Here is a 15,000-nt window from a genome sequence, read left to right as displayed (position 1 = left end):
TTTATAAATGCAGTATATAGATGTTGGCGTAATACTGGAAAAAATGTTATAAAATATGATAGTTACAACCTATATGAATGAATGAACGAACGAAATTCGTAAATGAATTAATGAACGAATGAATAAAAGAAGGAATACAGGAAGGAACGGAGAAAGGAAGAAGTGACATTGAAACCCTGTATTCGTGAGCTTTTTAAAATGTCTTCCAATTTAGTTAAGCACGTAAAGTTTAGTTTCAAAAATAAAGTATTACTTGTACAGTCTCCGTATCGCCAACTGGATTATTTAGCGCCGGTCTCAACACATGGTAGTGTGTGACCTCTAGTGCCTCTGCTGTGTGCGTCCAACCATCTAGAATAACAAAAGTAAAATAAAACCCGGATCATTGGATGACTCAATTCTAGAGTTTTGATTGGCTTAGCCATCATGGTATATCTAACAATTATTCCATGAGTGCGCATTGGATATGAGGTGATAAATAGCCAAGAGGAGCGTGGCGCCGTGTTGGCTATACACTTCAAGCACGAATGGAATAACTGTTTTCGTTTATGCTTCATGATTAAACTGAAACATTTAAGTAAACATTTGTGTTTTGTTACACGTTATCAATTCGCAAAATTATCGACAGCGAGAATGACGAGCTTTTGAACTTCATAGTTTCGTACCATTGAATATGTTTATGCCGAACCTTGTGGCTTTCTTTAGTGTAGTTTCCGGGACGGCATTGTCGGAAAGTTGTTGTATTTCCGAGGGAGACACTTCTCCAAACCTGTTGTTTTCAGCCATTTTGTCGGAACAAAACTTAAACTTCGCGCCGAATTTTTTTTGACACACTGACACTTGGCGCACTGCTTTCCAAAACTTGGGTTATTCGCTGATAACCGGGATTTGGCGAGCCAATCAAAAAGCCAGGAATGCAATAACAGGGGGTTGAGTAATATACTAAGAGCTATTATACCATGCTATACAAATGTCAGTAACTGTACCCATCAGTTTTTCTTTACGGACAAGAAAATAGGGAAGATTTATCCATAATTTGTGGACGTTTTTAATAAAACAGTTATTCCGCTCGCGCTTGTTTAATATGAGATGATTAAATGTAGCCAACTCGGCGCTACGCGCATCCTTGGCTATCTATCATCTCATATCCAACTCGCGCGCGTGGAATAATTGTTAAATACCATTTGTCATGTGTTGAATTTGGCGCCGGATTTTCCAGCCTCGTTCCCTGGGCATTTTCGCCGAGGGGAGGGCCTGTCCTCTCCTCGGCGAGAAAGCTCTGGGAATGAGACTGAATTCTTTTCACGGTTTTTCAGCCAATGAAAAGTGGGTTTTAATACACTTTCATAGTAACAAACTAGTTCATCTACATGTATCTCTTTAATCGAACAGCTTACTACCTGAGTACTGAAGATTCTCGACTGCACACATCAACCGGGTTTTGGAGCCGTAATTGTTGAGGCCCACAGACAAGGAAGCACTGGTTGAATATTCGACAATAGCCACTCGTGCTTGGCGTGGTGAAATGTCGAAACTTTCGATTATCTGACTGAAGAGAATTATATAATATGATACAATGAACAAAACATGAAATGATAGTATGAAAGATCATCGCATTTCTAATTTATCAAAGCAACTTAGCAATTGCAAGAAAGTTTGAAAAAATCCAGATTTGAACGAGATTTAAACCCATGACCGCGCGATTGCGCTGCAATTGCTGTACCAATTTAATTATCAAGCCGTTGGCATTTCTCGTCTCCAGAGCCCGCTTTTCTTTTGGGCAGCGCTAAGAACACGGACTCTGGCCACAGCCAATAATACGCGCAGTCGCGGTAATGGTATGATGTTGTAACCGTTGACGACCGTTATTGTTTCAAATTTCTGTGAATGCGTAGAAGAGCCGGAAGCCCAGGATTCGCGGACTTCCTGCTTTGGCTGCAATCTCGTACCCAGAGTCCTCGGGCTTTTTGGTCAGCGGGTGAGCGCCGGAGAGACTCTGGGATAATGGTTTGAACTTTTTTTTTTTGATTGGTCGCTTGCATAACAATGGCAGTCCGAGGTTGGAGGGAGATTCAAACTCTAAAACTAGTTTCAGTGCTGTTTGTTTTTTCTACCTCAGAAATATATAAATCACAAAAATAATAAAACGACGGGGTTTGAATTAAGTCTTACTGTTGCTGTTGCAAAAGTACCGCGGGAAAACATTACACCAGTCTCTTTGAGGAGAAATCCGTGGAAGAAGGTCTTATCGAAGCCATTCAGAATTACGGAAAAAATAAAATTGTAGTAGAAAAGGACATTGGTGTCGTCTCCACCAAAATTTGTCGATCGTGTTGCTTGCACGATGGTCTTCTGCACGATGGAATGCACGCTGAAACACTAAAAATTAGGCTTTTGTACATTATGCTTTTGTTTCCCCACTAAAACGCTCCACCTTAATGCTCCAGTTCTCCCACTACAATGCTCGGTCTCCCCTAAAAAAGTCCTAAAATGCTCGGATCATGCTCATTATACGAACGGTTTTTAAATTAATTTCGACATTTTTAACATCGTGTTAACTGTTAACACTTACAAAAACGTACGCCTTATCAGGATTGTTACTTTTATAGCTGACTGATCTGACATCGATAACACAGACCAAACGCGGGGTGCCCAATGGGTCACAGCCAAGGCTCAAGGAGTCACAAAGAAAACAAACCGTGGCTGCCTAGACTCTTGAAACGTAAAACCGCTGACTTGTCCTCAGTCCTCAGTCTCCACTCAGCTCTATCAGAGTGGCATTTGCCGTTTTTTTCTCTAAGAAAAATATTTTTTTTTTAGTTTCTCGAAAAAAAAATTCCCTGTAAAATGCCACTAAACTGCTCGAATAATGCTCAATGCTTTTGCCTCACTAAAATGCTCGAAAAAATGCTAGCATAGTGTACAAAAGCCTACTAAAAATACATTTACCGAAAGCGTCAGAAGTTTCATCTTCGCTCGCTCTTACAGCAAGCCAATCAGATCATTTCTACATACAGTTTCTTTTATTTTTGTTTCTCGAACACTTTCAATCCGGTATTTCTTTTTATTGTTTCTCTTTTCTGTTTCCGTTTAAACTCAAGCATGCTAAATAAGACCGGAACTCACGTTTTCTGGGAAAAAGGAGTCCATTATCCCAGAGTCTCTCCGGGCGCTCACCCGCTGACCAAAAGCCCGAGGACTCTGGGTACGAGATTGCTTTCGATGTGGCCAGAGTCCGTGTTCTTAGCGCTGGCCAAATTGAAAAGCGGAGTCTGGGGACCAAAATGGCTGTCTGGGAGTTTCAAGTTGTGTCCCGCTAAAGGTGAATTCAATGAACAAAACATTGATATCTCAACGCGTGTCTTTGCATTTAATCAACATTCCCCCTAAGACTACTTGTCTTATTAAACGAGAGTGAGCCACCTGACAAAGTTCTTCTCCTTCACATAGTCAGGAGTTCCTATGCTTCCGGACTCATCCATGACGAAGACAATATTAGCTGGAATTTCGCAATCTGAAACAGAGGAATTATACACCTCTTCCTAAGTAACAATGTTCTAGGTCCGTATTGTAAGTTATGGACCGAGCGGGCCGTAAATCAACGGGAGAAAACTTGGTTCTGTAAATCACTGTACAGACCGAGAAAGCGAGGTAAGTAAGACATTTGTGGTATCTCGGAGGTAATCAGGCGAGCGTGAAATTTAAGGAAACTAATTGCAGTCAAGCGGAACGTTCAACTGCAATAACCAACAAATGATTGGCATACGTCAAAACCCGAAAAAAATCTTATTGGCTTTTTGAAGTAGTTGCTTGCAAGAGTTTCACGGGCCTATTTCACATAAACAAAATGAAAGACTTGCCAGAAAATCTTGCATGAAAATTTCAAATTTAGCGTGCCGTCTGACTGGTCGTACCATAGAACTGATGGCCTACTTAATTAACCAATCATAGCGTGCGTAGTTGTCATCTACAAGGAAGGATTACGTTTTTGCAAACGTTGGCCGTGTAGCACTTATATATGAACAGACTTAACCGATTAGAGTGTAATGTGAAGTGCTAAGTTTCCACCCCATATGAACCATGTGAGAGTCCCAACGTCTGCAAAAACGTAATCCTTCCTTGTACTTGTACATGTTAATTGCCGACGGTGACTTTAACATCTTCAGTTCCCACGGCCTGCTCCCGACTGACCTTGTAGCTCAGTCGGCAGAGCAGCGGTGATCTAACCCGAAGGTCGTGGGCCGTTCAATTCCCACCCTAGTCAGAGTTTTTCTCTGTCCTTGTGTGGGCACATTTCCATCAGTAGGGTTAACGCTCACATGGTTCATATGGGCTGGAAACTTAGCACTTCACATTACACTCTAATCGGTTATTAAAGTCTGTTCATATATAAGTGCTACACGGCCAACGTTTGCAAAAACGTAATCCTTCCTTGTACTGGTACACGGTAATGGCCGGGGCTTGAACATCGTCAGCTCCCGCGGCCTGCTCCCGTCGGGCCTTGTAGCTCAATCGGTAGAGCAGCGATGATCTAACCCGAAGGTCGTGCATGAGTTCAATTCCCACCTTAGTCAGAGGTTTTCTCTTTCCTTGTGTGGGCCCATTTCCATCAGTAGTGCTAACGCTCACATGGTTCATATGGGGTGGAAACTTAGCACTTTACACTAATCAGTTTAGTTGTCATCTACTTGCGTAGCGTTGTCTCGGACCCTCAGGAAAAAAAATAATTCCTGGTACACAGGGTAGCGTAATATCTGAGAGGTTTAATAAAAAGAGTTGCAATGTATCCTCAAGGCACAATTATAAAACTAGGCTTGCCTCCACATCGACGTTTTGCATACCTTTACCGAGAACAAATTACGGTAAATTTAATATTCACTTCAAAAGAATTGTTCTTTGATATTCCAGTGACGAATCTTTTAAATGCGACTATCTGCTTTTTCCGGTTGTTTTCTCTATTCCCTGACTTCTTGTAAGTTGTGTGTGTTTAAAGTGTGGAACACTTTATGACAAACAACTTTAGGGCCAGGCAAGGAGACGAAATGCGGTTGTTCCATGCGCCCTAAGTATAACTTTTGTCGTGTTAACGTGTTTAGTATAATTAAGCCTATAAGCACTAGTTCCAAAATGGTTGGTTCAGTATCAACGATCTTCGTGAGTGACAGTCTATCTTTCACTTTCGCATCTTCACCTCGCCAGTGTAGCGCGATGTTACGTATTTGTCATCAAGTGTCCCGCCCTTACTCTAGTCACAACCAATTTCCAATCTCGGGTTGCCCTGTGATGAACGTATTATCATTTCATATACCAAATGATGCCCGAAATTGAACTGTTACGACTTATACAATTTCTAACCTCCTTTATCTTCATCAGTACTGCACGTTGTATTTCCTGAAATACCCTCTAGAAAATAAAGAAGATCAAATTTAGACCATCTTCACAGGCGAACAACTACAGAGGAACCATGAGGGTGCGCTTATTCGTGCACTGAGTTTAAGTTAGAGAAACAACTGATTATCCACTGAGATGGGGAACATCGCATGGGAAAACAAAAGCAAAGAAATGAATTAACGGATACCGCCATTCTAGGCTTAAGAAGCTTCCTATGTTTCTCAAATTCCCGCTTGCATATTACTGCATATATGTTGTCGGACAAATCTGTTCTCAGGTTGAATCCGTTTTTGTCTAGGTCAAATTGGTGTGCCTCATTTTACCTAGGTTCAACCCGGACTGAAAACACCTCTTTTTTTCCCTCAAGAGCTGTCTTACGCATCTCAAACACGTCCTCTTAATGATTTTTATCATCTTATCGATTTCTGTATTCATATATTTATCAACATTTCAACATTGTTGGGGATCAAAGAAATGTACTATGCACTTACCAATACTCGAACTCGGACCCTCCAGATTTTTAGCCCTGTCTTCACCATTACACCACAACGACGAACATGCTCATCCCAGCACATTTCTTTTCATTAATTAGTTTTGTATAGGGCGATTTTCAATTGATTGTAGAAAGTAATTAGCGAATTGCTTTGGTTTTGCATACTTCACTCAGTGATTGGTGCAAAGTTCTCGTGCCACTTTTTCAACCAGTCAGAAATGAAACCCAAACCAATCGTGGCTCGCGCGTGCACATTTTCCCGCGCTTTGTGTTGGCTACGTGTTCTTTCTTCTTTGATTGGTTTACTGGTTTTGATTGGCAAAGTAATTACTTTGGTTTTGGTTTTATGACACTCGATTGAAACTCGCTCTAATTTTCTCTAGGCTTAATTTTTAATTTTAGGCTAGACTCAGTCTAAGCTAAATTTTTTCTCTAGGCCCAAAAAAACCTTTCTTCCTGAAATTCATCCGAGTGCGTATTCAACTTAGGTAAAATGATGAAGATCACCAATTTAACCTACTGGGTAAAAACGGATTTAACGTGAAAACGGATTTTACCGGCAACATATACACGCATCAGAAGCCTTAAAGTTAATCGAATCTTAACATTGGAAGTTTCTACCCACCAAAGTACGAGAAGAATTGTTGACCGGCATCTCTGGCTAACCCGGCGATGTCAGTTAACCTGACGTTTGTGAGCTGTGGGGATAACTTGTTGTACAACCCGTACGCCAATCCACGGATCTCATCAACTAGGACTTCCTTATTCACTACATCAGTAAATTTAGAGTTTCGTCGGCACCTGGCGTAGGATGTGTCGTACAAAATTCCTACAGATGTGCAAGGAAATGCTGGTGTTATTGGTGGAAATGCTCACAAGAAAACAGGAACGAGGCAGTGCGGCCCGAGATTGCTTTAAAATCCCGAGCTCAAGACCCGTTCTGAGCACTCGTTGAAGTTGATCCTGGTAGTCCCTGGTTCAACGTCTCGTCTGTACTTGCGTCATTGACGCGGTCATTAACTCGGCGCACATCGATAAAATGGCGGATTTTCACTGACGCCAAGCTTAATCTGTCAAGGAATGGCTATTTTCTCCTGAACGAGCACGGTGAGCCCCTCTTTTTATTGGTGTTGTGTACTCGTAATAGGTACACGGAATACATATTAAGGAGAAAAAAAGTTGGACAGTAGAAGTTGTAGTATTACATAGAAATGACGTAAAAACTGCATTTCGAGCCAGACACTGAGTGTGAGGTGATGATGTAGCAGTCCAATTTGCTTACATTTTTTTGCACGATCGAGCAATTTGAAATCACTTTACTGCAAGATTTTGGCCACGACAAACAAGTAGGTTCAATTTTTCAGTAATATTCAGTAGCTTTTGCTATATAATTATGACTTTTCCGGTTGATCACGTTTCAAACTCTTTTTAGAGACGCTTTTGATTGTTCTTTACGAAAACCAATGAGAAGACACTTTGTTTCAGGGTTCCCCAGAGCTCTTCTCTCCCACGGTCAAGAAAAGAGCTCTGGGGTCGAGATTGTTAAAGGGGCACTGTCACGGACACGCATGCGCTAGGTTTCTGAATCGAGATTTGAAAATTTCAGCCTGAACTTTTCAAGTTTGGTGAGGTGCAGGCAATTATTATGGAGGCCACTGTCGCATGCAGAATTTAAAACACTAGACGCACAAATAGTATTTCAATCTCCTCAAGAAGGCAAAGCAGTGCAGTCAAAGTACCAATACAGCATCTGCAATGAAGCGAAGCTTTTCTTTGGCGTGAATTCATAAGAAATTCGACGTATGGTGTAATCGAAGTGTGAGCCGTTTCACCATTATAATTTGAACAAGTCCATCGTTGCGGCTCATTTCTAGCTATTAGTCGCTTAAATGTCAGAAACCACCACATCATCGTTTGAGGATAAACCTTTACTATCTTCGCTCTAAATTGTGCATTTGAATATTTTAAAGAAAACCCGCATTTAGACGAGAGGAAGTGCACTGGTTGTGTTTATTTGTTGCACGAATTATGAAAAATTTCTCTGCTTACCGTCTTTCGACTTCAAAGTTGTCTCTTGAAAATGGATGCACTCTCTTTCAGTTTTGAAATGACATGTTAATCTTGATAATATGTTTGGTATATCGCAGAGAAAAAAAATATTTCCATTTGAGCGCTTGTACCGCCGACAGTGTTTCAGGTATCCTGGTCCCAGATCGAGGTTTGTCTTTTGCCGCGAGAGAGCCGTGAAGCGGCGACGACCAGTCGCGAAGCGGAGACGACCAGTCGCGAAGCGTCGGGAAGAGCAAGCGTCTGCATGAAAGTGAGATTCAAGTCCAAGATAACTAAAGGTTTTTCTCTTCTCGCCGCTTCGCGACTCGTATTCGTGGCTGTCTCGCGGCTCAAGAAAAACCTCTGGGACCAGGGTATGTTTCAGGTCACACTTCACTGAATTCAGTTGTCAGTGAACAAAAATGGCAAAAATATTTTTGTTTGGTTTTATTTTTGGACTCCAAATCATCGATAATAGATAAATATACATTGCATTGTTTTCGAAAGCCGTATAAGGTCTACACTTAAACAGAAATAGCACAATATTAAAAGTTTGTTAAAATTTCTGCTTGTAAGAAATACTGCGCATGTCATCGCATGACAGTTCCCCTTTAATCCCTCTTTTCTCTGATATGTATTGCAGCCCGCGGACCGAAAACAGGTTTTACTCCTGCAATCGCAAGACTAAACACCTCTAATCGGTTGGTGGCGGTGGCATGGGTTCACTATACATTTTTGAACATGTTGAACACGTTTCCTTTGTGTAGCAAACATTGACTGTACATGTTTACTGCTATTTACCTGATCCATAGTACATCCTTAGCAACTGACCAAGGCGGACTCCTTTGTTCTCCCAGCTGGGAAGACCGTGTCCCAGAAGGAAACCATCAATGCCTCCCAGTATCAACGCATCAGTTGCTTTAGTGATGTCGGGGCCAGATAAACCGTAACTCGCTGGGCAGTCGTTATCTGGTAACCACACTCCCGAGGGACCAAAGATTGTGGTCTTACCTGCATTTTTACTGAACAATGCGCTAATTGTTAGGTCGTAAGCAATGGTGGCAGCGAAAAGGTTGTCGACGACGTACGGCGAATCTGGGGCCCACGTCTGAAGGGAGACACTTTTATCGCGAACCAAACCTGCGCAGATGCCCGTCGCAACACGGCCCATAGCTATAGTTTCTCGGTCGGTTGTAAAAACCACGCCTTTCTCCTCATTGGTGCGTTCGTCAAGCTGATAAGTAACCATCTGTCTTAAGATGCGTTTCTCTTCGGAAATAAGCACTGTTTCTGGCAACGGATCGGCTTGCCCACAGAGTATATTAAACAAATCGGTATCGTAGCCAAGAAGACGGATATAGTTTGCGACTTTCTTCAGGGTATCTCTGTTGGTGGTCGTGTTTCGCTCAATCTTTTCTACGAGCTCGATGAAATGATCAAGCGTGTAGATATCGTAAATGATTGGCTCTGACCGCTTGACTCTAGAATAATAATAGTTAATAAATAATAAATTATAACAGGTGATAAATAGATAATAATAGATTTTAAATTAAGTCATGCATTACGACACTTTTCAATTCACTTACCCTCTGTTCATCCGGCTCTTATCCGCTCGTTTGACTGCGAGGAACGCACAAGAGTGTTCCATTTATTTCAGTTTATGGCGCTCAGCTCCCTAGCTTCCCACCAGACGCTATGCCATTTTTTACCAATATTTTTTTTCTGCATCATAACCTCGCATCATATCCTCGCCTCACAGTGCGAATCGATTGAATATAAATAATACAAAGACGTAACTACCAATAATTAAAGGTCCTTAAAGAGCTAGACGATTCTATCTACGAAAACAAAGACTGGAAAGAGTAATGTGGGCTCCGTAATTTGTCAGTGTAAAATCACACCAGACGGCTCTGTAACTGTTTTTTGAGTTACCATTCTTTTCAGTCAGCGAAAGCGATACTAGACGGTAGAACTAAACGCAAACCACTCCGGACCCCATCAATTGGAGCGTACAACTTCGTTGTATTTGTCGAACGGCCTTTTCATAGGCCGAGTTACTTTTAGATTGATTTTCCCGAAAAACCAGACCTTCCAGTTAATCACAAGGCTTGCATGAGAATAACCCATTCCGAGTTGCTGCATGTCTTAGTTTCAAAACGAGTCCTGGTACACCACCATTCAAATATAAATGAGTTACGTATTCTTATGCAAATCAAACTCATTTCCCTTACAATAGTTGAGCACCAAGACTCACTTCGAAACCGCGACGAACAGCAACTCGGCAATGGCCTATTATCACTCATGGGACCAAGAATAGTTACTCGTGCAAGCCAAATCTTATTTAAGAACTCCTCGTCTAAAAATAGCTTGATTTGTAAAATGCCGTTACATAGACCTAGTAATGAGCTCCTGACCTAGTATTGGATCCTGAGTTGTAGACTCCTTGCCCGGGTTGCTCGACGCATGGTTAGCACTATTCAGCGTTAAATTCCGTGGAAACCCCTTAGGTTTTGATACCTCTTAGAGCGAGTTTCAATCGAGTGTCGTAAAACCAAATTTTAATTTTAATTTGGCCAATCAAAAAGGACGGAGACAATCCAGTAAACCAATAAAAACTCGAAGTAATTACACGTAGCCGACACAAAGCGCGGGAAAATGTGCACGCGCGAGCCACGATTGGTTTTGGTTTCACCTCTGATTGATTGAAAAAGTTGCGCGAGAACTTTGAACAAATCACTGATTGAAGAAACCAAAAACCAAAGCGATTCGCTCCTTGCTTTCGACACTCAATTGAAAACCGCTCTAACCAACGGTTACCGTTAACTTGGGCCCGGTTGTTCGAAAGCCAATTAACTAATCCAGGATTAGTGTACTGAGTTTTGTTTCATGTTTTCAAATTTTTGGTGAAAGTTTCTTTTGCTTATTTTTGTTTTTGTAGATTGCCTTCTTCTAATGTTAAGTTTTGCCGAATATCAACACTAAACAGCATTTGAGAGTAAAGAAATAAACTCCTTGGTTAATTTTTAATCTGGGATTAACGTTAATCGGTTTTTGAACAACCAGACCCAGGCTTCGAGCAACTGAACCCTGGTTAATACAAGCTTCTGATTCCCACTATACTTTGCAGAAAAAAAAATGCTGCATAATTCCACTTTCTATAAATGACGTTGAAAGGTTACAAAAAACAAACCTGTTCAAAGGAATCCTTTCCCTGTCAGCTTCCACTGTTCTGATGTTCTCTGCAATAAACGAAAAACGGGGAAAGAGTGAAGAAAAAAAAAAAGATTGAATGAATGAATAAATGACAGAACAAACGATAAACGAATGAATAGATGGAAGGAGTAACTGAGGACGAATCAAGCAAGTAAACGTATAGTAGAAAAAAACAACAACCATAAAAAAGGGATCATTATGGAGAGAAATTTAGGATCGCCTTTATGAGAAACGGTAAAGTAACATTCAACTCGGGTTGAAATTCGCATTAACCAAAATCAGAGAGACTTGTTTCTTTAAGTTGCCTGTTTGCTATAGATATTGAGCACTCAATTTCTCCAACGAGAGAGGCAAGTTAATAAGAAAAAAGAACCTTCATGCTTTTGTAACAAGCAATAACCTGCCTTTTCCCTTTTGCCGTTTCACGTAAACGGCATGTATTGTCCATTTGAGCAATAGGCTAGGTTCGTATTCTCACAGTTAGATTGGATCTAGCGTGAAATGGAGGCTAATGCGGCGAAAATAATTTGCATGTGAAAAGATTCCCCAGCATTAGCCTCCATTTCATGCTCGATCCACCCCTTCCGTTAGAATACGAAACTGGCCTATTAAAAAGTGACTCAGTACAAGAAAAGTTAATTGGTCTAAGCCTTTCCTACGTAGGTTAGATTAGCGTTATTTCTAGGTTAGGGTAAATACAGCTGTTTATCCTTACTTGAGGAGCTGAATGTGAAATTACAGTGTTCCCATGGCAACTTTTTCTATAGTGCCAAAATGGCGTACAGGTTTGAAATTAAAGAGTAATTTGTCTCATATGATATTAATTAATAGCCAATCAAATGGTATACTCGTGAAATTAGGTTAGTGATCCTGTATATTTAAACTCCAATTTTGTATTAACCGTCACTTCTGAAGACGTATGCAGAAGCATACGAAACGTCAAGTAAAAGTTAATTTCAAATGATGCGTTTATATCCGATGGCTGTCACCGCTGTTTGTGTTTATTTCTGACACACGCTAACACCAACCCGGTATGGTCAACACATTGCGCATGCGCACAACCATTTTTCACCCCGTCAGTTAGCAGCCATGGACAGCTGTTTCGGCCTTGCTGGGCATATCAGGGGGTGTTTTAGACACCCCTCTAAGTGACAGCTTCACACAACAAATGTGCGCATGCGTTATGTGTTGGCCATGCCGGGTTGTGAAGCTGAGTTGGTGTTAGCGTGTATCACCTTGCTTCTTGTTTTTTAAAAATCTGTCAGACAGGTTTTTCGCAAATGGCAAAAACGTCGCTTTTTGTCTATTTTTATAATAACAGCAATTGCAGTGACTAACACTTCAGAAAAGACATCCTGTTGCTTAAATTTCAAAGATTTCAAAATCTTAATCTTTTTCTTCGGAAAACGGTAGTAAGCCACCTTAAGATCTACGACGGTTTTGTTGGTGAAAAAGTCGATAGTTGAATGATGTTGACGGCTGGGGTGGGCAAACGCTTTCAAAACATCATCAACATTCTTCACGAGCGGCCTTGTATTCAGTCCCAGGCTGCAGCCACGGCTGTTACTATGGATACGGACATGGGACCGATTAGTGCGCACGTACGCGCATACTTACGCACACACCCAACAAATAGGGAGCTTTAGCAACGACGACCGCAACGGCAACGAGAACGTAGTCGTTAAATGTGAATTCGCGTTTTTGTAATCGCTTCGCGACTATTCCAAGCATTTTAACGTAACTAAGGTGTGAGAAACCCTCAAGAACAAAACTAGTATAAACTGCGCTCAATTTAGGGGAGAAAATGAAAATTATCCCCAAGCGGTGACGTTCTCTCTTTAAAACCTCGAATTTGGTCATTTTATGTTGTTTGTTGACGACGGCAAAGAAATAGACAAAAATGAAAAATGCATCTTCAAAGCGTGCAAAGCTATTGCTTTGCTGTTATCTTTGCTGAAGCTCCCTCAGTAGTGATGTTAAGCAACGACGAGGGCGACGGCAACGAGAACGTCATCTCAAAATGTAAAATTGCGTTATTGTAATCACTTCGTGATTATTTCAACTTTTTAAATGTAACATGGGTGTGGTAGTTCATAAAATGACACTGGTCGGAACGGAGCTTAATTTAGGGAAGAAAATAAAAATTTATCCTCAAGTGTTGACGTTAATTGTTCTCCATAAAACGTCAATTTGACTATTTCACGTTGTTGTTTTGCAGATGACGGGAAAAGAATGGACAAAAGTGAAAAAAACACGTGCAGGGCGTGCACAGCTATTGTTTTTCCCCACTAAATATCATTTGTGACGTTCTCGTCGCCATCGCCGTTGTCGTTCCTAAAGGCTGGTTTTCACTAGCGACGGAATCGGAGTCCAAGTCGTATATAGGTGGAGCTGTAAGAGCTCTTGTGATAAATTGGCGTCGAAAGCGGAGTCATAAGATCAAGGGAATCGGAGGCGGAAGAATCAGAATCCGCTTACGATTCCGAAAACAAGATTTTCGGAGTCGGAAGCATGAGCGGATCAACAAGCCAATCACAATATACGAGCCCAGGCTCTTCGATTACTGTCTGCCACGACAAACAAAATAGCGGGCATGGACGAGAAGGTTGTGGAGGCATAGTTAATAGAGAGGACTGGTTTGGAAGCTCTGCAAACATCAAAGGAGCAAACAAAGAGGCCAAGATTTAGGTTGGAAAGCCCACGACCGTGCACAATCTTTAGTTTTGCGCTCATACACTATTCATAAATTACGTAACCAACGCGTTTCTATTGGTTAGTTCCTCAGTACGGAGTAAACAACTATTGTCTTTTGTGCACGGTCAAGGCCAAAAAAGAGAACAAAAACCTACAACAGAGAAAGTTGTCGGGCTTCATAACCATTCTCGTCTATTAACTATGGTGGAGGATGTAAGATTTCCCCGCGTTATACGACAAGTCGTGCAAATTGTTTAAAAAGAAGAACATGAAAAAGAATACTTGACAGGAAGTAGCCAAACAAGCTGGGCTTAAAGCAGGTATGTGATGAAAGAAACCAGTAGTGTATACGGGACTGATTTGAGAGATGTGACGCGACTATTCTAACGAACAAGCCTGGAGAAGATTTCTCGAGTTTCTTTGTTTAAGCAACCTCAAATTTCCTTTGACTTTACGTTAAATATCAAATGAAACTATTCCGAGCTTCATTTTCGAAGAAAAGAGAAGCAAAATCACGGTAATGTCCGTTATATCACGGAAATGCATTGTCTTATTTTCCTCTCGGTAACCGGGCTGAAGTGTTCATATGGCAAAATTTCCAGCCCGCTTACCGAGATCCCGGTTAGAAAAACCGAGATCTCGGTAACCGAGCCAGCGCGCTCCCTCATATGAACACATCGAAATTTTTACAAAGGATTTAGGGGTGAGGCGAGACTCGTTAACCGGGGAAGCCCGGTCAACCGGGCTCCGCATATGAAGAGGGTAGTGGTCTTTTTTACCCATGTAAACCGTGTAAAACACGTGAGCCTTGAGGCCCGTTTAAACGTAATGTCGTACCCAGATCTCACTCTGTCGCTTTAAATGGTTTCAACATTTGACCATTTGAACGGATGTTGGGAAAATGTTGGACGCAAACACAAAGTTGTACTGAGGCCGTTCAAATGGTTCCAACATTGCGCCAACAAAAGCACCAACACTTTCGCGAAAGTTGATTGCGAGGAAATACAGAGTGTTTCAAAGTTCGTTCCGATATTTTGCTCGCTCATATTTCAGTAATTACTTAAACTACCTCTTGGTTAAATTAAGTATGTTATTCCTTATTGATTGTACATGGAATAAGTTAATAATAACCAGAATGGCCTCCTTTTTTTAAAGTGATA

At 41.3% G+C, this 15,000-nt stretch overlaps 1 protein-coding gene across 2 annotated transcripts in view; it reads right to left on the bottom strand.

The window, feature by feature from the left end:
• The window catches only part of LOC138042334 (uncharacterized), a 42,852-nt gene that overhangs the window by 12,792 nt on the left and 15,060 nt on the right, over nt 1-15,000 (bottom strand). For both annotated transcript variants that reach the window (XM_068888190.1, XM_068888189.1), the window contains exons 3-9: nt 11,124-11,172; nt 8,735-9,414; nt 6,510-6,713; nt 5,356-5,403; nt 3,424-3,514; nt 1,401-1,549; nt 254-351 (exon numbers count right to left, since the gene is read on the bottom strand). In XM_068888190.1, the coding sequence (XP_068744291.1) occupies nt 254-351; nt 1,401-1,549; nt 3,424-3,514; nt 5,356-5,403; nt 6,510-6,713; nt 8,735-9,414; nt 11,124-11,172 (1,319 nt within the window). The remainder of the gene's footprint in view (nt 1-253; nt 352-1,400; nt 1,550-3,423; nt 3,515-5,355; nt 5,404-6,509; nt 6,714-8,734; nt 9,415-11,123; nt 11,173-15,000) is intronic.

This window comes from Montipora capricornis, chromosome 3 (assembly GCF_036669925.1).
Source record: "Montipora capricornis isolate CH-2021 chromosome 3, ASM3666992v2, whole genome shotgun sequence".
Classification (NCBI taxonomy): domain Eukaryota; kingdom Metazoa; phylum Cnidaria; class Anthozoa; order Scleractinia; family Acroporidae; genus Montipora; species Montipora capricornis.
The sequence above is the reverse complement of the archived record's forward strand: the minus strand, read 5'-3'. Positions and strand labels throughout refer to the sequence as shown.